General features: G+C 39.7%; 1 protein-coding gene across 2 annotated transcripts in view; it reads right to left on the bottom strand.

Moving 5' to 3' along the window:
• The window catches only part of BMPER (BMP binding endothelial regulator), a 357,423-nt gene that overhangs the window by 136,593 nt on the left and 197,165 nt on the right, over positions 1 to 23,665 (bottom strand). For both annotated transcript variants that reach the window (XM_082259179.1, XM_082259180.1), the window contains one exon: positions 8,616 to 8,715. In XM_082259179.1, coding sequence (XP_082115305.1) covers positions 8,616 to 8,715 — 100 coding nt within the window. The remainder of the gene's footprint in view (positions 1 to 8,615; positions 8,716 to 23,665) is intronic.

Raw genomic sequence — 23,665 nt, 5'->3', positions numbered from 1 at the left:
GAGGTCTATGGCTCAAATTATTGCTCTCGCTCTAACGATCGCGGCGATACCTCACATGTATGGTTTGAACACCGTTTACATATGTGGGCGGGACTTGCGTATGCGTTTGCTTCTGCGCGCGAGCTAACGGAGGCAGGGCGCTTTAATTTTTTTTTTTTTTTTTTTTCCTATTTATTTTATTTATTATTTTTTTATTTTTACACAGTTTAAAAAAAAAAAAATGTTTTGATCATTTTTATTCCTATTACAAGGAATGTAAACATCCCTTGTAATAGAAATAGGCATGACAGGTCCTCTTTATTGTGAGATCTGGGGTCAAAAAGACCTCACACCTCACAACTACACTAAAAAAGAAAAAAAAAAAAAAAATTGTTGAAAGAGGAAAAAAAAAAAAAGCAAAAAAAAAAGCGGCCCTTTAAACCGGTTGCTAGGCAACGTCTTTTGACGTAGCTCCGGTCCTCCAAGACCATAGAGTTGAGTGAGGGCCATCTTGCCCTCACTCGACTTCCTGTCTCTGAGGATCCGGGACCGGATAGTTTTCCCCGCTGCCGGCGGGTCCGGCAAGCTGGGAAAACGTCTGGGACGCGGCAGGAGGGGGGGGGGCACCTCTTCCCCTGCACCGTAAGGGTAATTCCGCGGCGAATCCGCCACTGGTACCACCCTTATCTGAAAGCCGACCGCCCGCCGTTTCAAAAAATACCGGGGTTATGGGGGCTATCTGCTGCCATAACTCCAGTATTTAGCTTTTAATGGCCGACGCATATAGTCGTTAGGCGGTCAGTAAGTGATTGCATGTATATGACAAACAGGTGACGATGACTGATGGGGTGACAGGTGACGATGACTGATGGGGTGACAGGTGACAATGACTGATGGGGTGACAGGTGACGATGACTGATGGGGTGACAGGTGACGATGACTGATGGGGTGACAGGTGACGATGACTGATGGGGTGACAGGTGATGATGATTGATGAGGTGACAGGAGACGATGATTGATGAGGTGACAAGTGACGATGATTGATGGGGTGACAAATGACAATCACTGACGGGGTGACATGTGACGATGATTGATGGGGTGACAAGTGACGATCACTGATGGGGTGTCAAATGACGATGATTGATAGGGTGACAGATGAAGGTGACTGATGGGGTGACAGGTGACGATGTTTGATGGGGTGACGGTGATTGATGGGGTGACAGGTGACGGGCGATGGTCACTGATGGGTGACAGGTGACGGGCGATGGTGCACGGCGGTACTGATGGCAGTCTCTGGTGACCGGTGAATTTTAGGCTATGTTCACATGTGAGCGTAGCGATCACGGGCAGAATCACTGCGATTCTGCCCGTGATCCAGAAATCATTGCAAATGGCGGGACGCCTGTGCGTTGCCCGTGATTTGCAATAGCACCCCAAACGCTGTGCGATGTTGCAGCGATTTCCGCCTGCCGAATCGCGGTAACATCACGCAAACAACGCATGACGCCCCAAAGAAACTCTTGTACCTTTTTTGGGCATCATGCGATGTTTGCGCGATGTTACCGCGATTCGGCAGGCGGAAATGGCGGCAACATCGCACAGCGTTTGGGGTGCTATTGCAAATCACGGGCAACGCACAGGCGTCCCGCGATTTGCAATGATTTCCGGATCGCGGGCAGAATCGCGGTTATTCTGCCTGCGATCGCTACTCTCACATGTGAGCGTAGCCTTATGGGTGTCAATTTCTGGGCACTGATGAGGTGACTGTTGGGTGACAGGTGACATTGGGGGGGGCTGAGGACTGTGTGTGGGGGACCTTTATTTGTGTGCTTTTTACTTTTTACAGGGGTACAGAGCAGTAACTCAATGTTTCAGGCTCTTCTCCCCTCACACTGGAAGCTGTATGAGGGGAGAAGAGCTAGTAACACTGAGTTACTGCTCTTTGTTTACATTTTGTGATCGGCTGTGAATGGATTCACAGCCGATCACATAGTAAACAGTCACTGTCAGTGACTGCTTACTACCGCCGGTGACAGCTGTGTTCCTACGGAACACAGTGCCACCGACATGACCGCGCTGCGCGCTCCCGATCGCGCATGCGCGGTCATCTCCCGGGCGCCTCCATTGTGATCGGCTGTGTCATTGAAACACAGCCGATCACGTGGGAAACAGCCATGCCTATTGGCTGTTTCCCCCCTGCCGGTGACCGGCTGTGTCCCGGGGACACGCCGACACCGGCAGTGCACGGCGGCGCGCCCGCGATCGCGCGCCTGCCGTGCATTTACTGGGTCACGTCATATGACGTCCGCCCAGGATAATAGCCGCACCGTCCCGCCGTCATATGACGGCGGGCGGGCGGTAAGTGGTTAAATAAACATTTGTTAAAATCATATGAGTCAGTTTATATTTGACCATTAATGGTGTGCTAAGTTCAGAGATTCTATTCATTTGACAGATACAGTATATATTATATGATTCATTATTTTAAGACAGTGTTTAAAAGGTAAAACAAAGAAACACTGGTCCATAAAATGTTGGTGCCCCTGTTTTTTTTTTTTTTTCTCGAAAAGAATTCTAAAACCTTACAGAATGCAAAAAACGAGTCTATTCCACTATACCACTAGTATTTGTATTTCACAACAGCTTGTAAATTACAAGACAAACACAAGGATAGGAAAGAAATGTTCATAAAACACACACGGAGTATTTACAAGGATCAGATCTCATATAGATTATTTATTCTTATCGGTAAGTCTGTTTGACATTGACTCCGAGACCATAATCTTCGCTGATGTTAGGATCAATGTTTGTTATTCTGGTCTGTGATCCAGTTTATTAATGGCATGTCATATTACTACAATATAAGTTAATTAGTAGCACTAGATCAGCCCAATGCGATTATGTGATATTTATTTGTAGGAATCGTTGTGTGAAGCTTTTGTGTAAATAAAATAAACTTTCTGAAAGACAAGTTGTCAATGGAGCATGAATAAGCAACGATGCCATATACGGTCCTTACTTAAAGAGTGACACAGTCCATAAAGCTTTCTAACAAAATACCTCTATAAAATGATATACTAAGAGAAATATGTTGCACAGCAGGTATACTGTCATTCAAAGCTAAAGTCAACATTTCTGTTCAAATCCCTTTGCTGTTTAAAGTTGAAATCTGGGGAGCAATTAAAAAGGTAAGTAAAACTGCTTTTTATTGGTAAGATAGGCAAAAACAAGCATTTAACTCATGAGCCCACTGCAAGCTTCGTATTTATTTATTTTTTCCCTGGAGTTAAGCTTTAAGCTTTGTTTTTTTTTATTTTCCCTGGAGTTATGCTTTAATAAAAATGTTTAACAGATATCTATGTAGTTAAAACATGTCTTTAAAGGTTATGGTGGGATTGTTGTGCAATATAACATTTCCCATTAATGTATGATGATAAATCAGAGATGAAGCATTAATTTAGGCCCCTTTCACATGGGCTTTCCAATCCGGTCCACCTGTCAGTTTTTTAGGCGGACCTGATCAGATGCTCCATGCACCCCTATGGAGCAGGGGATGACAGCGGTTACATGTCCGCTGACACCCGCTGCTATCCGATCCGATCCTGTCTGTAAAAACCCTATTTTCCATCCGTCTCAAGGATTGGATGAAAACGGACAAGTGGTCCATTTTCATCCGATCTCCCATAGAGGATCTCCCATTTCATCCGATCTCCCATAGAGGATCTCCCATAGGGAATCTGACAGGTCTGTCTCTGCCAAGTTAGCGGAGACGGACCTGTCACCTGCCTGCTCAGCGGGGATCGGCGGATCAATCCCCGCTGAGCAAAACTGAGCCCGCCGGACGGAAAGCCCGTGTGAAAGGACCCTTAACCACTTAAGGACCAGGCCTATTTCTGACACTTGTTGTTTACAAGTTAAAAATCAGTATTTTTTGCTAGAAAATTACTTAGAACCCCCAAACATCAAATATTTTTTTTAGCAGAAACCCTAGAGAATAAAATGGAGATTGTTGCAATACTTTATGTCACACTGTATTTGCGCAGCGGTCTTACAACACAATTTTGTTTGGAAAAAATACATTTTTTAATTAAAAAATAAGAAAGCAGTAAAGTTAGCACAATTTTTTTCTATAATGTGAAAGATAATGTTATGCTGAGTAAATAGATACCCAACATTTCATGCTTCAAAATTGTGCACGCTCTTGGAATGGCGCCAAACATTGGTACTTAACAATCTCCATAGGCGACGCTTTATACATTTCTACAGGTTACCAATTTAGAGCTACAGAGGAGGTCTAGGGCTAGAATTATTGCTCTCGCTTTAACAATCACGGTGATACACCACATGTGTGGTTTTAACACCGTTTACATATGTGGGTGCGAATTGCATATGCGTTCACTTCTGCACGCGAGCTCGGAGGGACGTGGCTCTTTAAAAAAAAATTTTCCTATTTATTTTACATTTTATTTTTTATTTTTACACTTCCCTTTAAAAAATGTTTTGATCAATGTTATTCATATTACAAGGAATGTAAACATCCTTTGTAATAGAAATAAGCAGGACAGGTCCTCTTTAATGTGAGATCTGGGGTCAAAAAGACCTCAGACCTCACATCTACACTTAAAAGCAAAAAAAAAAATGGGCCCTTTAAGGCCGTTGGGAGGAATCAACGTATGACGTCACTCCGGTCCTCCAAGACCAAAGAATCAAAAGGGGACCACCTTGCCCTTACTCGATTTCCTGCCTGGAACATAGACAGACCGTTTCATTTTCCTCGCTACCGACAGCTCCAGTAAGCTGGGAAAACGACCGGGAAGCGGTGGCAGGGGGCACCTCTCTCGCCACCCATAAAAGTGATCCTGTGGCGAATCCGCCGCTGGCACCACTTTTATGTGAAAGAGGACCACCCGCCCTGTAAGAACATACTGGGTTTATGCCTGTTATCTGCTGCCGTAACACCGGTATGTAACCTCAAATTACTGACGTAAAACTGCGGCGAAAGGTCCGGAAGTGGGTATTTGATATACAGGTAGGTTTTAATGGGGGGATTGCCCAAAATTCACTGAACACTGGGCTTGAATGCTGAGTGAAGGGAAGATAAATCAAAGTTTTGTAAATAATTAGATCCATATATGGCCAGCAAATGTACTATTGATATATAAAATTAAGGCAATATCAGGAATTGTGCCTGACACATTTAAAGTGGTTAACCTCAGTCATGGAATCTGAGCGAAGCACATACAGTATATCTGCAGTGTTTAACTATCTCTCTCCAAAGCTCTAAGTGTTGTGTCTCTCTGGTGCTTTGTTATGAGCATGAGTCACTTCTGAGAGGTTTTCCCGACACAGGATGAAATTTGTGTTGGGGGCGGGGTGCTCTAGGACGGAGTTTGCCTATTCAGAACAGAGTTCTGCTGCTGTGTGGAGGGTGTGTTCCTTTCCTCCAATTAGCTCTCACATGTTGTAACTGCAGTCTCTCTGCTCCTTACAGATGTAAAAAGATTTTTAACATGAACTGCCCTTTTGAAGGGGTGTAGAGAGGAAAAGAAAGCAGATAAACAAGTAAAACGTATGTAGGAGGGTTTGTTTCAGCACTGTGTGTCATCTGAGACTATTCACTTCTCTTGGTATGTGTGAGGGTTTGCAACCACACTTAGCTGCTTTCTTTATCTTCTTATTGGTTGCAACAAATCAGGCAGCCCAAGTAGCAATTGCACATCACAGCATTAATGACATTGATTAAAGTCTTTTGTATTAGGCATTTCTAGTACCTATCGTATTATACCCACTTAACGACCGCCCGCCGTAGTTTTACTGCGGCACGGCGGCTCTGTCTTGCGAAACTACGTATCTGTACGTCGCTCTGCAGGACCGCTAGCGGGGGCGCGCGCCCATTCGCCACAGGGGAAGCCGATCAGCGTGTCCAGCGGCCGTGATTGCCGCTGGGCACCCGCAAACACTCCCCGTGGAGACAGAATGGCGGTCTGCCATTGTAAACATGGCAGACTGCAGCCCTGTCAGTTATGAACACAGGGTTTCTATGTTCCTCTTATTTAGCAACACAGGTCTCAGTGTTCATGCAGAAAGTCCACACCCACCCTCCAAAGTTAGAAGGCACCCCCCTAGGGACACATTTAACCCTTTGATTGCCCCTGGTGTTAACCCCTTCCCTGCCAGTGTCATTAGTACAGTAACAGTGCATATTTTTAGCACTGATTACTGTAGTAATGTCACTGGTCCCCCCAAAAGTGTCAAAAATATCAGTTAGGTGTCCAATCTGTCTACCGCAATATCGCAGTCCCTCTAAAAATCGCAGATCGCCACCAATACTAGTAAAATAAAATAAGAATAAATAAAAATGACATAAATCATTCTCCTAGTTTGTAGACACGATAACTTTTGCGCAAGCCAATCAATATACAATTATTGGGATTTTTTTACCAAAAATATGTAGCGGAATACAAACTGGCCTAAAATTATGAAAAAATTTAATTTTTAAATGTTTTTTATATTGGGAATGTTATATAGCAGAAAATAAAAAATATTGTTTTTTTTTTTTGTTTTTTTAGAATTGCCGCTTTTGTTTTTGTTTATAGCACAAAAAATAAAAATCGCAGGTTCTCTCTTCCCCTCCTCATTGGCTGAGACAGCAGCACAGCAAAAATGGCTCCCGCTGCTGTCAATCAAAGTCAGTCAGCCAATCAAGAGAGAGAGAGGTGGCGGGGTTGGCACCCCAGATGTTTTGGGACTTCATTTCCCATGATGCTCATGCACTTTGCAGTGTGGTTGAGCATCATGGGAAATGTATTTTCAAAACATCTGGGGTGCAAAGGTTTGTCATCACTGCTCTAGTGTATTACCTAATAAAAATGTATTAAAAGGCAAAACTTGCAAAAAACATTCTCACAAAAATCCAAATGGCATCACTTAAAAGTACATTCTGACGTGAAGCAAAGTGGGAGGAAGAGGGCTTGTCCCTTGAAACACCATCATGTGTATCTGAGTGATGCCTAGGTCTCTGTGAATCACTTCCACTACTCAACTTTATAATCACTTCTTGGGTTTTGCTTTATTCAACACTTTAGTCATTTTTTTTTTTAACAATCAATTTTTATTAATTTGTAAGTAATAACAATACACAAATTAATAAGCAGTAGTTGATAACATTGGTGTAAACTTCAACACAAGGAAGGGTCAGTAAGTTTTGATAAAAATCTTTATATCCCTGACCATCCTACACAAGATGGGATCAATCTGTAGGCATGGAGTGGACATCAAGTTATACAGAGAAAAGAAGTTACATGGGATACTACAACAAAACAAAAACAAGGAAAAAGGAACGTTTTGAGCATATCTGTAGCTTACATCAGAGAGGAGGAAAAGACACATAAAAATCAAGTGTGTTCCAAACTTGGAGATATATATATAAAGGTTACACTCCTTTAAATAAGCAGAAGCTTTAGAGAGAGATAACCAGGTAATCAATTTATTTTTGAAAGTGGAGGTTGAATAATTCTTCAAATTCAAATTGTGCTTGAGTATTTAGCCTGGAAATGGCAGTCGATGGGTTAGGTGCGTCAGATGATTTCCGTAGACTGGCTATGGTGATCCTTGATGCTATCAAATTATGAGACACAATGGTTCTATAGGATGTGGGATATATATCAACATTTATTCCCAATAAAGCTGTGGCAGGGGTAAGCTTGACTACATTCCCTGTAAGATTTGCTATAAAGGAGGATATTGAGTTCTATTAGCCATTTATCTTTTAATAAAGGTAGAAAGGGGTTAATATCAAGCTACACTTAAAGTGGTTCTATAGGCAGGTTTTTTGACTTGGATAAAAAACCTTCTGTGTGCAGTAGCCCCCTTCAGCCCCTCTAATACTTACCTGAGCCCCATCTCGACCCAGCAATGTTGCACGAGAGACTCAGCAGTCCAGGACTCTCTCTCCTAATTGTGTAAGACACAGCAGCGGGCATCATTGGTTCCCGCCGCTGTCAATCAAAGTCAGTGAGCCAATGAGAAGAGAGGGGTGGAGCCGAGCTGCAGCTTCGTGTCTGGGTGGGCACACAGAGCAGTGGCTTGGCTCGGGAGCCCCCATAGCTTGCTGTGGGGGCACTCGGCAGGAGAGAGGGGCCAGGAGTGCCGAAGAGGGACCCGAGAAGAGGAAAAATGCAAAACCACTGCACAGAGCAGGTAAGTATAACATGTTTGTTATTTTTAAACAAAAAAAAAAGAGACTTTCGTAAAACTTCAAGCTAAGAAATTACTGGAGGTCACAGTCTGAACAGCACAATGTAAACGAGAAAACGTGTCAATCCAACTGGCTGTATATCGCGCAAACCTGAAGCAGCAAAATATACCTAGATTTAGGCATAAAATAAGGCCTGGTTCAATGGGCATCATGTGTAAAAAAAAAATTAAAAAAATTTAAAATAAAAAACTAGAAAATTCAGGCAACAAAATGCAGGTGTTCCTCATCCCAATTAATCAGCATGTACCCCCCCCCCCCCTCTTTCCCCCTATTAGTGCTTATACATGAGAGTTATCATATATTAAATGAATTTTTGGGGCCCAACATGAAATTTTAATTCCATGCAGGCATAGAAAAAATATAAAATATGTTCACTCACCTATACATTTTGGGCAACACTGTCCAGTAGGAACATGACTGAGATGCTGGGGGCATGACAGAATAGGGCAGACCTCCTTTATGCATTGTGTCCTGCCTCCCTAAAGGAAAATAGGTGAGGTTAGAAAAATAAAATATTGTACGCCTAACTGATTGTCTAACCTAGTAACGAAACGTTAGCTGAAGAAAAAAAATTCTAACAACATGGCTACCCTCCCATAAACATACAAAGAAATGATATTTCTCCATTTTACATGATAGGCTATAAAACCAAATCCAATCTGCTTTTAGTTATCTGTATCCAAATAACCTGGTGGCCTCTGCCAGTAACTATTATATATATTATTATTACATAAACATTACCCAGAAATTTCCACAGAAATTTTATTACTGGGGATTACAGTCTTGGAGTCACAGTCAACATATTGTCATATGTTAGAGTTTTTAATGTTGTAGCAACATATAAATCCTATGTTGATTAAGCAACGTGAGAATATATTACTGCAGTGTTTAAGGCAATTAAAGAAAATGAAGTCAAATATTTGGAAATTAAATTCAGAGGTTCATATTGGCTTAAAAATATAGATGATTACTATGCAAAATAATTTCATCCCCTTTTTAATAACAGTTTTAATATTAATATGTGTTAGCACACTACGTCACTTGTGTTGTACACAAATGTTTCTTTTGAGCATAATTCTAATTACAGGATGAATGGAAGCCTTTGGTATTGCATGAAGGGAGTGCTGAACTATAGGGGTGGGGGGGGGGGGGGGTATGGCAAACAGTGTGCAAGCCTCTGTAAACACTAAATGGGTGATAACACATTGAGAGACATGTATCAAGCAAATTGGCAACAAGATCAGACACAAATTAAAGGTATTATAAAGGTATTTAAAAAAAAATAACAAACATGTGTATACTTACCCGCTCTGTGCAATAGAATTGCACAGAGCAGCAGTGAACCTCCACTTTTAGGGTCCTCCCCGCTGGTGCTCCTGGCCCTTCCCCTCTGTCCAGTGCCCCCATGGGAAGCCGCTTCCCATGGGGGCACTTGTGCGTGCTCGTACCTGAACCCCGCTTCTGCATCAATTGACACAGACTGCAGGACTCGGCCCTCACCAAGAAATGAGAAGAGAGAAGAGCTGCAGACGTGCATGGCGCTGGATCGAATGAGGGCTCAGGTAAACAAAAGGAGGGGGTGAGAGGGGATGCTGACACCTAAACAATTTTTACCTTAAAGCGTAACTCCACTTTTTTTGAAAAAAAAACATTCCCCTCTGGGTGATCTATGTACATTGCAGGGATTTTAACAAACGTTGTTGCAGATTCCTACCTTTTGTTATTCCGAAGAAATCATTGTTTGTTCCTCTGTGCCTCTGTGCTGAGTGGGTCAAATGGGAGTGGTTTCATAATTATCTATCAGCTGTGGCATCTGCAGGGCTCTAATGAGGGAAGCTGCATGGCTCTGCATCCCTTTAAACATGTTCCTATTGGGAGTATCTCACCAAAATTGACATTTTTGTTTTAGGGGATGCCAGAAATCAGACTTGTATCTTAGGCAGACTTCTGGGAAAATTGGTGAGCCAATCACACAAGCAGGAAATGATGTTTCTGGGGTGTGGTCAGTACACATTCTGTGTACAGAACAGCCCCAGGTAGCAAAGGTAGCCATATTGCATTGTATATTCTGAAAAGTACAACAGCTGCAGATTGAAAAGGAAAGGTAATTTTTTAAAAACATTCAATTACAATATACGCTTATATTGTTTTTTATTTATTTGCTATTTTTTTTCCCAACAAAAATTGAGTTACCCTTTAATGCAAAGAATGCATTATGGTAAAAAATGTTTAGGCTTTACAACCACTTTAAGCTGCCTATTAGTTAGGAAAATGTATGCAAAAGGTTTTATGTTAATTTGCAACCCCCTACACCTGCAATACTGGGCAGAATATTGAGACGGTTTTGCACAGGTATAAAAGAGAAATACCACTGGAGATTCTTATTAAAAAGAGAAAAAAAATCACTCAAAACACATGCACAGTTAAGGCCTTGTTAACACAGGGAATACATAACCGTACCCCCGTGAAGGGCCATGCATCTACACGAATGTCACATTGGAAGCAGCGGCTGTGTCCACTGCCAACAGCAATGGAAATGCCTGCATGGGGATGCATAGAATACCTGTTCCTCCTTGTGTGGGTAAACATGGCCCTCCATTTTGGTATGGTTATGTACGCCCCATGTGATCGAGGCCTAAGAAGGTGTCAGGAACAGTTTTATTTTGTTGCCGTGCTACATTAAAGGAGCTCTTGAAGGAACTTATAAATTAAGCTGCCCAACTATAATAAACCTTTCTCATAATTTTTCTCACCACTTCTGTTTAGCATTGTCTTGCTGTGCGACAGAATAGTTGCATGTTTTGCTTCCTTATCAGGTTATAGTTAAGCTGGTCACATATTGGCAGAATTTTGGTTGAACATTTTTATTTTAGGAACGTGTGTTTAACTTTCTGATTTTTAGTGGGGTCAAATTGATGTTCAGTTCACTTTTCCAATTGACAATGCTTGTAATCTGCCAAAAAAAAGCTCATGTACTTTTTGGAGCTTCAGGCATTTTGCTTCAGGTGACCAAACAGGGCCATTGAAATTAATATGATTTTGCTTGTTGGGCATTTTGGAACTTCTGAGATGAACGTTTTATGAGCTGTAAAACGCTAAAGCCCTGTTCACGCCTTAGCATATTTCAGCTCGTAAAACCCTCATCTCTGTCTGAAGTCTCAAAACGCCCAAAAAGCTAAATCCCATTAATTTCAATGACCCCTGTTTACATCTGAGCGTTTTGTCTCCTGAAGCAAAACGCCCGAAGCTCAAAAATGTACATGAGCTTCTTTTTTGGCAGATTACAAACGTTTTTTTTAGATGTCAATGCCTGCCTCCAAACACCTGCAAAAAAGGCCTGATATAAGCCTGAAAAAACACCTGAAAAAAGCCCAAAAAAATTCCCGAAAAAAGCCCCAAAAAAAAAGGCCTGAAAACTTTACGCTCAGGTGTGAATGGAGCCTAAGGTGTAAACAGGGCCTTAGTAGAGTCAATTGGATGTTTGTTTTCAACTGCAGTAACAAGAAAATTAACAGTATGGACATTTTTTTTTGTTTGATCAAACTGATTTTTAACAGTGAATGTGGTTTTCTTTCAGGAAAGTTTATTCACTACAAAATATAATGTTAAAAGCAAACATTTCTTGAGGTACTTTTGAACAACATTCTTCATGTCATTGAATGTCAAGGAGAATTTTCGTATGAATGTTCACACAAATGTTAAATAGTTACATAGTTTGTGAGGTTGAAAAAAGACACCAGTCCATCCAGTTCAACCTATGATGTGTGTGTTTGCTGTTAACCATACATTGTATACCCCTGTATGTTGTGGTCTTTAAGGTGCCCATCTAATAGTTTTTTGAAACTATCAATACTCCCTGCTGATACGACTGCTTGTGGAAGAGAATTCCACATCCCCACTTCTCTGACAGTAAAGAACCCCTTACGTATTTTTAGCTTAAACCGTTTTTCCTCAAGTTTTAGTGAGTGGCCACGTGTCTTATTGTATTCCCTTTCTCTGAAAAGTTTGTTCTTTATGCTAGGGTCATCACCAGTACAGTATTTGTACATTGATATCATATCCCCCCTCAAGCGTCTCTTCTCCAGAGAGAATAGGTTCAGTGCTTGTAGTCTTTCCTCATAGCTGATTCCCATAATCATTTTTGTTGCCTTTCTCTGGACTTTCTCCAGTTCCAGCACATCCTTCCTGAGGACCGGTGCCCAGAACTGGACAGCATACTCCAGATATGGCCGGACCAGAGTCTTGTAGAGTGGAAGAATAATCTCTTTATTTCTGGAGTGAATCCCCTTTTTTTATATACATCCCAGTATTCTGTTGGCTTTGCTTGCAGCGGGTTGGCATTGCATATATGTTTATATGAATGTTCCTTCAAAAATCTACTAGTGTATTGCCATCTTTAGTCAAAGTGACCTGGGCTTTCTGATTGTGTTTATCAATCTCACAGCATCAAATCACTTGTGAGTTTAGCAGTTCTATTGAGCAAGTAAAAATTGAGTATGTAGAACTAGACTAAACTTAATGCAGACAAAGAACTTTGAAAAGATGATGTAAAATTAGGCCAGCTGATGTTATCTCCTGAACATGCAAGAATAAAGTGTGTAAAGAAAGTGCTAAATATGCAATTAAAAAGTAAACCCAATAGAACCCAACTGTAACTAAAAAAAACCACAACTTGCAGCTGTTTTTTACAGTTTACAAAGGTTTATTTAATTAACTGATTGTTTTCTTGTATTATGAACCAGACACAATTTAGGATCAACAAATTTAACACAAGCTATAAACTCTCAAAAAATGTTTTTCTAAATTGTATTATTGAGAAACATGATATAAAAAAGTTGCTCTTAAAAACTGGCTGTCTTCTTGCAAAGAAAGTTGGACTGAAGTTTAATCACACATTACACTGTTGTAGTGTGTGGTATGACATCATAAAGAATTCTATACTGACTTGTATGTTAACAAAAGTCTAGAATGGATAATGAGAAACACATGACACGTTCTAAATGTCACTAATTTAGAAGAGCTTGAACCTCAACCAAGGCTAGCAGTACTTCCACAACTACCTAAATGTAATACATGAAGTTTCGGCAAAGCCCTCATAAAGCTGTCATGAAACAACACTGAACTTTCATTGAAATGGTGAAAAATGAGGTGCGAAACTTGAAGGCAAAGTTGAGAAAGACCAGATGTTGATGGATCTAAGAGTTAATAATCAGAACCCCCTAGTCATTAGAACTTCTCTAAGAGCAGCAGCAAAGCACTTATCTTAATTAACACACTGACTGCTTTGTACAGCTACAGAAAGGACTTATGTGTTTCTTAGATGAAACATAAGTATTATTAATGGGATATGACAGCTATCTTCCCAAGATGGGATACATCTGTGAGGCTTAACTAAGAGCTGACCTGAAACAAATTAAGATGACACCTACAAAACTCTATTACAATAAACACTAGCGCTATTGGGACTAGCTCAGTCTAAATAAGGCGGACTCCTGTTTATGCATTCGAGAATGCTATGTCCTCTATAAACATGATAGGTTTAAAAGAGAAGGAAGGGCTAGGGAGAGTCTCCATTCAGTCTATGAACAAATAAACTTAGTCAAGGGCATGAGAAACAATGTTTGTCATGTATTCCATAGTTATTATGGATAGCTGTAATCTGTTATAATAACTATGAAGTAATGACTTTTGGGTGAATAGTAGGTTCATTCAGTGTTTGTTAGTAAAAGAACAGAGCTAGCTTATCACATGAATTTATGAGGGCCAAACACAAAATAGTTAGTAGTTGTTTTCATGTAGCAACATAAAATCAACATAGTACATGGGCCAGGGTGCATATGAGTGCAAAGGTAAACTTAGCTCACCCATTTACTAGCACATCAATAAATCCACTACACTAGCAACTTTTTAATGTGACATTTACTGTAAACATTAAGCATTTCTAGAAATGACAGCATACCAAGCTTTTACTATTGTGTTTTCACATCCTACTGTATGCATTGCATTAAAATGTGAAGGTTTTTGTTATCTTGTAAGTGTACTTACAGTATCTCACAAAGGTGAGTACACCCCTCACATTTTTGTAAATATTTTAATATATCTTTTCATGTAACAACATTGAAAAAATTACACTTTACTACAATGTAAAGTAGTGAGTGTACAGCTTGTTAAATAGTGTCAATTTGCTGCCCCCTCAAAATAACTTAACACACAGCCATTGGTGTCTAAACTGCAGGCAACAAAAGTGAGTACACCCCTAAGTGGAAATGTCCAAATTGAGCCCAAAGTGTCAATATTTTGTGTGGCCACCATTATTTTCCAGCACTGCCTTAACCCTCCTGGGCATGGAGTTCACCAGAGCTTCACAGGTTTCCACTGGAGTCCTCTTCCACTCCTCATCACAGAGCTGGTGGATGTTGAGACCTAGCACTCCTCCACCTTCCGCTTGAGGATGCCCCATAGATCCTCAATAGGGTTGAGGTCTGGAGACATGCTTGGCCAGTCCATCACCTTTACCCTCAGCTTCTTTAGCAAGGCAGTGGTCATCTTGGAGGTGTGTCATTATCATGTTGGAATACTGCCCTGCAGCCCCGTCTTCAAAGGGAGGGAATCATGCTTTGCTTCAGTATGTCACGGTGCATGTTGGCATTTATGGTTCCCTCAATAAACTGTAGCTCCCCAGTGCCAGACCATGACACTCCCACCCCCATGGTTGACTGTAGGCAAGACACACTTGTCTTTGTACACCTCACCTGGTTGCCGCCACACATGCTTTACACAATCTGAACCAAATAAGTTTATCCAGTAATCCATGCCCTTAGTCTGCTTGTCTTCAGAAAACTGTTTGCGGGGCTTTCTTGTGCATCATCTTTAGAAGAGGCTTCCTTCTGGGATGACAGCCATGCAGACCAATTGGATGCAGTGTGCGGCGTATGGTCTGAGCACTGACAGGCTGACCCCCCACCCCTTTAACCTCTGCAGCAATGATGGCAGCACTCATGCGTCTATTTCACAAAGACAACCTCTGGATATGATGCTGAGCACATGCACTCAACTTCTTTGGTCGACAATGGCAAGGCCTGTTCTGAGTGTAACCTGTCCTGTTAAACCGCTGTATGGTCTTGGTCACCATGCTGCAGCTCAGTTTCACAGTCTTGGCAATCTTGTTATAGCCTAGGCCATCTTTATGTAGAGCAACAATTCTTTTTTCAGATCCTCAGGGAGTTCTTTGCCATGAGGTGCCATGTTGAACTTCCAGTGACCAGTATGAGGAAGTGAGAGTGATAACACCAAATTTAACACACCTGTTCCCCATTCACACCTGAGACCCTGTAACACTAACAAGCCACATGAAACCAGGGATTGAAAATGGCTAATTCTGCCCAATTTGGACATTTTCACTTAGGGGTGTACTCACTTTTGTTGTCAGGGGTTTAGACATTAATGGCTGTGCGTTGAGTTATTTTGAGGGGACATTATATTTACACTGTTATACAAGTTGTACATGCACTACTTTACAGTGTAGTAAAGTGTAATTTCTTTAGTGTTGTCACATGAAAAGATATAATAAAATATTTACAAAAATGTGAGGGGTGTACTCACTTTTGTGAGATACTGTATATTTGGCACTCATACAGTACATATATGACTTTTTACAAAACATTCTTTTTTGTCACTGGGACATCCTAGCATGGAAGCAAGAAGAAAGGTGACTTTTGCCAAGTAATTTATACAGTAGTATTTAGTGCATTCAGAAAGTCAGATACTTGGGAAGGTAAAGGGAAGAAGAATTTGCAAAGGAGATTAGCATCCATATGCCAGGTCATACTAGCCTTAAGCCGGGTACATATGGACCGAATGACGGGAGACATTTGCCGGTTCAAAAAATAGGCACAACATTTGTCCCGTGTGTATGTCAGTCTGTCCCATAGAATCCAGACATTTTGCCGACTTCTTTCAGATGAGCATTCTGAAAAACCAGCTGCCAACCGACTGCTGGTCAGCACTCTTAGCCTTTGATCACCCATAGGGTTAACCCCTTCCCTGCCAGTGTCATTATTACAGTAACAGTGCATATTTATAGCACTGATTACTGTAGTAATGTCACTGGTCCCCCCAAAAGTGTCAAAAATGTCAGTAAGGGGTCCGATCTGTCCGCCGCAAAGTCGCAGTCCCGCAAAAAATCACAGATCACCGCCATTACTAGCAGAAAAAAAAACAATAAGAATGACATAAATCTTTCCCGTAGTTAGTAAACGCGATAACTTTTGCACAAACCAATCAAAATACGCTTATTGCGATTTTGTTTTTACCAAAAATATGTAGCAGAAAACAAATTAGCCAAAAATGTTTAAAAATTTTGATTTTTAAACTTTTTTTTGGGAATGTTATATAGCAGAATGTGAAAAATATTGTTTTTTTTTTTTTTTTTTCAAAATTGTCGATATTTTTTTTTTTATACAGCAAAAATTAAAAATTGCACAGGTGATCAAATACCACCAAAAGAAAGCTCAATTTGTGGGGAAAAAAGGACATAAATTTCATTTGGATATAGCGTCACATGACCGCGCAATTGTCCGTTAAAATAACGCAGTGCCGAATCGCAAAATAGGGCCTGGTCAGGAAGGGGGTCAAATCTTCCGGTCCTAAAGTGGTAAAACTGTATTGAGCCACCCTGCATTGCAAATCCTCTATTACTAATGAAACAATGATGAGGACAACTCATTAATAGGTAAGGATCAAGATAGGTGCCATAAGGCAACTAAGTAAATGTCCAGGATCCTTATTCATCATAGTTCATCCACCACAGTCCTTCTTTACATTAAAATACATCATTTTTTTTTTTCTTCAGTGCCAACCTATTGAAGAAACTCAAAGGAAAAGTAGGGCCAAAGCTCTTTTGGCCTTTCTTCACCTGTGGGTCACAGGAGAGGACTTAGTTCTGCAATCCTATGTCCCAAATTCAGCTGACAGCGGACTAAAGCTTTTATGTCAGGATCCACCCAGATGCTTAACCAGCAGCTGGCTCAGCCTGTCAGCACCCGGCTGAGAGCCCAAACTAGCCACTCCTGCCCCCTCCACAGCCCGATGCTCCAGTGAGCACCGGAAGGGCAGAGCAGAGATTGTCAGTCAACGGCTCTCTGCTCAGTGAACACTGAGAACTGAGCAATCAGCGGTCTTTTACCGCTCAGTTCTCTGCCTTAAGGCAGAAGACAGTTACAGCATTGGTCCAAAGCTACATACTCCTAGTTGAGTATGATTTATAATTTTTTTTTTATATCCCAAACTTCTCTTTCAAAGTGTCCCCATTCATCTAACATAGCCCAAACCTTGCTTGTCAAAACCCTGAGGAGCATGTCTACAGTAACCACTGTTAGTTCTCTGTCCCCATTATGCAAATGGCCAACCCAGTAAAAAAAAGCCTGGAGATCAGACATGGTTCTTCATCAATTACCTGTGACAAAATGCACTTGGAGAATGCTCTTATGTTTGCAGAAAAATTAAAGTTAAACTCCAGGCAGATGTAAAAAAATATATTAGTAACACAGCTCTACATTTACGTATTGTGTATTTTTTAATATCCACCATAAGTAACTGAATTTGATTTGATAGATGCTTCTTGCAATGTACTGTGAAACAGAACTCAGGGAGTTTGGGACCAGCACAAGGATCAAATGTGCTGCAGTTCTGGCAGAATGAGAAAGCAGAGTGACAGAGAGATGAGCTCACCACTGTGATGCTTTTTCTTTTACTGTCCAGTCGCAGGGTGAAGGTAGGAAGGGGACCCATAAGTGAAAATGAAACTGCAACAAATAAAGTTTAGATCCCTTTATTTGCGAGAATGGGTTTTCTCTTTAGCACATATGGGTAAATCCCGGGATTAAACGGACAGAAATACAAATCATTTAGCAGTTAAAGAACTCTGATATATGCTTAATATGCATATTTAGATTTTTGACTGAGGCTAAGCTTCAAAGGTATTTAAAGAATTCTGTGTTATAAATTTTTATTGCTTTAATAACTGAAAATGAAACTTTAAGACACATGCAGGCAGGACAGCCTACCTGCTGAGTATTTCTGTGTTTTGTTCTGGCGTTGGTGTAGTAGAGCATTAACCCAGGCTCTTTTGTCAGTAACATAGTGATCCCCACTGCACGCCCCTTGCTGTGTATCACCTCTGACAGTCTAATTATAAATGTGATGGAGGACATTGCCAGGGCTCCTGTGAGCTGCAATCTGGATTTATACGGCATTGGAGAACAGAGAAACAAGATGGAGGTAAACTGAATGAACTCAGTGAGTTTTTTAATCCTAAATATTAAATGTTCTAGGGATTTCAAAACTATTTAAAACCGAACTGTAGGCTGATAGTCTACATGCTTCAAAGTTGTAAAACCTTCCAGAAATATCAAACAGCAAGTTTTTGTAGGAGTGAAGTGTAATGCTCAGCCCAACCAGACAGCATTCTTGGCATACTTGGTATGCTGGATTGTGAATGTCACTTTGCCAGAGTGAAGTCACTCATTCCCTTTAGGCACTGGCCACTACTCTCATGATGGCAGTGTTAGAATGGTTTCCCTCCCATGCGACCAATCAAAAAATCATCAATTACTCTATTCACTTCTAGTTTTAGTAATGGTGGTGCAGAGCTAGCAAACTGCACACAGCAATTATTATTATTATTCAAGTGATTGTAAAGGTAAAAGGTTATTTTTTAATGACCTTTTAAAAGGTATCACATCCCCCCCTAAATACTCACCTGAACCTGATCTGGATCCAGCACTGTGCCCGTTTGCAGCCGCTCTTCTCCGCTCTCCCTGCTCTCACAGGCTCATTACTAAAACTAGAAGAGTAATTGATGATAATGGGATTGGTCGCACAAGACAGAAACCATTTAACATTGCCATCATGAGAGTAGTGGCCACTGCCTAAAGGGAATGAGTGACTTCACCCTGGCAAAGTAAAACCCTGTGAGCAGAAAGCGGGGGTGCTAAGCCGGGATGTGTGTCTGAATAGATAAATACAGTCTGGCTCAGGAGCTAGCCTGCTCAAAAGCCCCCATGAAAAGTGGCTTCCTATGGGGGCACTCAGGAGGGGGATGAGCCAGGAGTGCCAGCAGGGGACACCAGAAGAGGAAGATAGGGGCTGCTTTGTGCAAAACCATTGAAAAGTGCAGGTGAGTATGACATGTTTGTTAATTTAAAAAAAAATAAAAATCCATGAAACATCACCCTACAGAAGCATGACAACATACAACATTGCATGGTTACTCAGTACTGAGAAAGGGATTTCAAATATCATTACTCCCATACACCTTACTAGCCAACTATTCCCCCCCCCCATACCTCTTTCCCATCTCCATAGCTCCCACTCCCCTCTGGTACCTATCCCCCCCCCTTTTTTTTGTCTTGTCCTTATCCGCTATTTATGCATTGGTGAAACTGCTACCTGTTCATATACATTCTGATGTTTGTTTTACCTGTCTTGAGCTTTGTATTGTTTTAATATATGCACAATTGTATCTCAATGTTTTTTTTTATATCCCTGTTTATCTTTTCAATAAAATATTATTGTGAAAAAAAATAAAATAAACACCAAATCTTTACAATCACTTTCAGAATTGATACTTTATAGCACCAACAACGTGCATAGCGCTTTACATTATAAACGGAAACAGTACAGTTACAATACAATTCCAATGCACGAAGGGTAGCAGGGCCATGCTCCTGAGAGTTTACAATCGGATAGGGATGGGCAAGTGGAACAAAAGGTAATAACTATGTAGGGATGAGCTGTTGGGAAAAATAAAATAAAAGAATCAGTTGTTGGCTGAAGGCAGGCCATCAACACTGCTTTCTATTCTTGACCAATGCAAATCACATACCATTATACCCTATGAAGAGAGGTGTTTTTTGTGCATGGCCAGTATTTTTATGAGACATAACTGGGCATATGTGACACCAGGAAGAGAGGCAAAATGGAAAATCAAAGGTTACTTCAGCTCTGGTGTGCAGTGGCATCAAAAAGTTTATTCAGTCTTAAAGTACTAGTGGAAATATGATGTAACCAGTAAGTACATTATAATTGGATTTCATAGTACTGAAGACTTTTGGCTTTAATTTAAATGCTGTATTGGACTACAGTTATACTTTAATACATTAAAATATTTTATTATATAGATGACAAGCAAAGCAGGAAAAATCCTACTCTTTCCCACAATTAGTATTTCCCACTAATACATTTCAAGACTGTTAGCACTAAAGACACCATGGACCAAAAGAAAGTAATTTGGCTTCGATTTGCTGCATATTTTTCATGCAGGCTGAGAAAATTTGAAATAAACCAACCTGAAACTTTATTCCAACCTCAAATATATCACAAGGCAATGCATTGACTTTCAGTAGCCAGAGTCACGATCAGGAAGAATTTTAACTCTCTCCTGAGTTCCCCACTCAGTAACAGATAGTCCCTCTAGTCTTCTGATTGAGTGGAAGAGCAGGTGGTAGCAAACCTATAAATTAGCCAACTCTTGTAGTAAACAGGTTCCATCCAACAGTGAGAATTCACTTTCAGGAAAGTTATGACAGCTTTATGTATTTTAATACATAACTGACATAACTTTGGTTTTATGAGAAGTGCTGGATATTGTCCATGTGAAACAGTCATGTTAATGGATAGAAGAAAGTGAAGAAAGGGATTTCAATTTCATAACTAAATTTGAGATATTTTACAATTATGACTGATAATAATTCCCTACTTGCTGAAAAATTGGTATGCTGTACTACCACATCTAGCTTGATAACTAGAAGAATATACAGTGTATATATAAAGAGCAAGTGAGTATTCTCGTTTCAAAACAAGTGGTCTTATGCATATTTTTCACCAGATGGGTCACATGCATACATGTATAAGTGCATTCTTACAGAAAGGATGCTATAAAAATTAATAGTCTAATGGGGATCAGTGTGTGGCCATAGACAACCCTAAAAAAACCTTTGCAAGCTACATCTGTTTTAGTGTGACCACCCATCAACAGTTCTACTTGTAAATTGCTGCATATTTGGAGAGTATGTTGGCCACATTTGTATTTGAGTCGTACATCAACAATTTAAATTACATATTGACTATATGACACACGTGCTAACTTTAACTCCCCAGAAGGTATTTTCAAAGCAAAATGGAATATTAAGTATCCTATCATGATTTGTGACTATAACCACACTCAATTCAAACATACTTTGCCAATTAAAGTCGCAAATACATTTTTGGTAAAATAATTGTGGTTTCTGCATGAACAGCTACTGAAAATTAATCAGATTTTTTTTTTTTTTTTTTTTTTTACAAATTACTCTAACTTCATATAGGTGGTCTTATTTATTATACAATACACATTTTACATTAATATACTGTATATTTACTGACCATATGCTTTGTTTGGTGCAATATAGCTCAATCAAAAGAGATTTCAGAGAACCTGGGAAATAGGGAACATAAAGCATATTTCTACTTTGCAGTCAAAATGGGAAAACCCCATTATATGTTTTTTGTGTGCTCTCATTCACACAACATTTCTAATTGTTATTTTAATCATTTTTACTTTTAAGATGTTTCTCAGGAGAAGGCCAAATCGCTAACTGCATGAATTTCTGAAAAATGAGTGAGTCTGTCCTAAGTTTGTCTTCATTTATATGTTAAATTATATATATATATATATATATATATATATATATATATATATATATATATATATGTGTGTATTATATTATTATTATTATTATTTGTTATTTTGTTAATTACTTGTTACCTTTGACACCAAATCTATTGGAGATACATTTATATATATGAAGGCAGGGGCATTACAACAAAATGGACAAAGAAATAAAATGGTAACACAATCAAAAATGCATATGTATATTCATCTGCCATTTGAGATTTTTAAATCATCTATTGTATATTGCATAACATTGATGTCATAAACCTGGGCTCATATCTGGATTTATATTATCAAAAAAATGTATACATTATGATTAATAGCTTGGGAGCCACTTTGTACATCTGGTGCACATTGCATAGTTTGTTCTTGTATAAGTCTTAAAAAAAAAAAAATCAGCAAAAGTATTAGTGGGTTATAAGAATTCCACTTGTATGGACCAAATCCAACTTGGGAAAAGATGACTGTATGGTTATAACCAATCATGTACGACCTGTAGAACTGGAATCTCGGCCTGTAACATTTTCTGAGAGAAAACTTCCTCTCCGCAGTATTTCTAACAAAAGCAAGTTTCCAACATTGGAAAGAATATTTGGGTTATGTACAAATAAGGAATTGCCCGACCAATGTTCAGAGCCTGTTAATGAACTCTTTTCACATCCATGGGTAATCACAAAAGCGTATGATGACCTAGAAAATATGAACTTTACTCATGTAAAAATAATATTGAGAAGAGAGGTGACATACAGTAATGGCTGGAATACATGGGCCGAATATCGCCCGATTATTCGACAACCGACTTATGAAAAAGTGTTCCTTGGTCGAAAACGTTGCCAACATACACAGGCCGAAAATCGCCCGACCGCTTGACCGCCGACCATCGAAACAGTGAATGCGTGATGATGTTCTTCTACAGATTTTAAATGAAGGACCTTAACACCAACATATAGAATATCGTTCGTTCGCAAACGAGACAACAGAATTTTTAGTTTTTTTCAAACGGGATTTTTCGTTCACAATATCGATATCGGTCACTGATGGCTGGGCATTAATGAGTAGAATATCCTTCGCTCAACGGAATTTTCGGCCGATTTTCTTATCGTGTATTCCGGCCATAAGTTTGGCATAATATAGCAATTATAAAAAAATTTGGTTTAGTTCTACTGTTTGTAACTTTTTTGTAAACATTTTTTTCCATATACTGTGGAATTTAAGGTAATTAACTAAAAAGTATTGACACAATTTATGGACCTTATTTCTACTTACTTCAGTCATGCTGTCCCATTATACAGTATATACATGTTGAGCGTCCTGTTTAGAACACACATTGCAACATATGGGCCTAAATTATTCTCTGTTATTATTTTATTAATTATTATCTGTGCCTATGAAAAGTTTACTTTAAAAAATAACAAAGACACATTTTACAGTTTAGGTTGCACATGCTTTGCAAGATGATATATTATCTTTTTTTTTTTTTTTTCTTTAAACCTGAATTTCACACAGCCGTAACCTAAGGATTTTATAGGATCCTAAAAAAATACCATGGTCAATTTAGTTTAGTTTCACTTTAAATTTAAAAAGGTTAAACTGTCATTTTATGTGTTTTTCTGCAGCTCCCATAAATGTTTTCACCCCCTAAGGATTGTTCATGTTTTATAATTATATAACCTTAAATAAGAGTGTTTTTATTTTTTATTTTAATTTACCTGTTTACA

This window comes from Pelophylax lessonae (genome assembly GCF_965119305.1).
Source record: "Pelophylax lessonae genome assembly, chromosome: 5".
NCBI classification, from domain to species: domain Eukaryota; kingdom Metazoa; phylum Chordata; class Amphibia; order Anura; family Ranidae; genus Pelophylax; species Pelophylax lessonae.
This window is presented reverse-complemented; position numbering and strand designations above follow the sequence as displayed.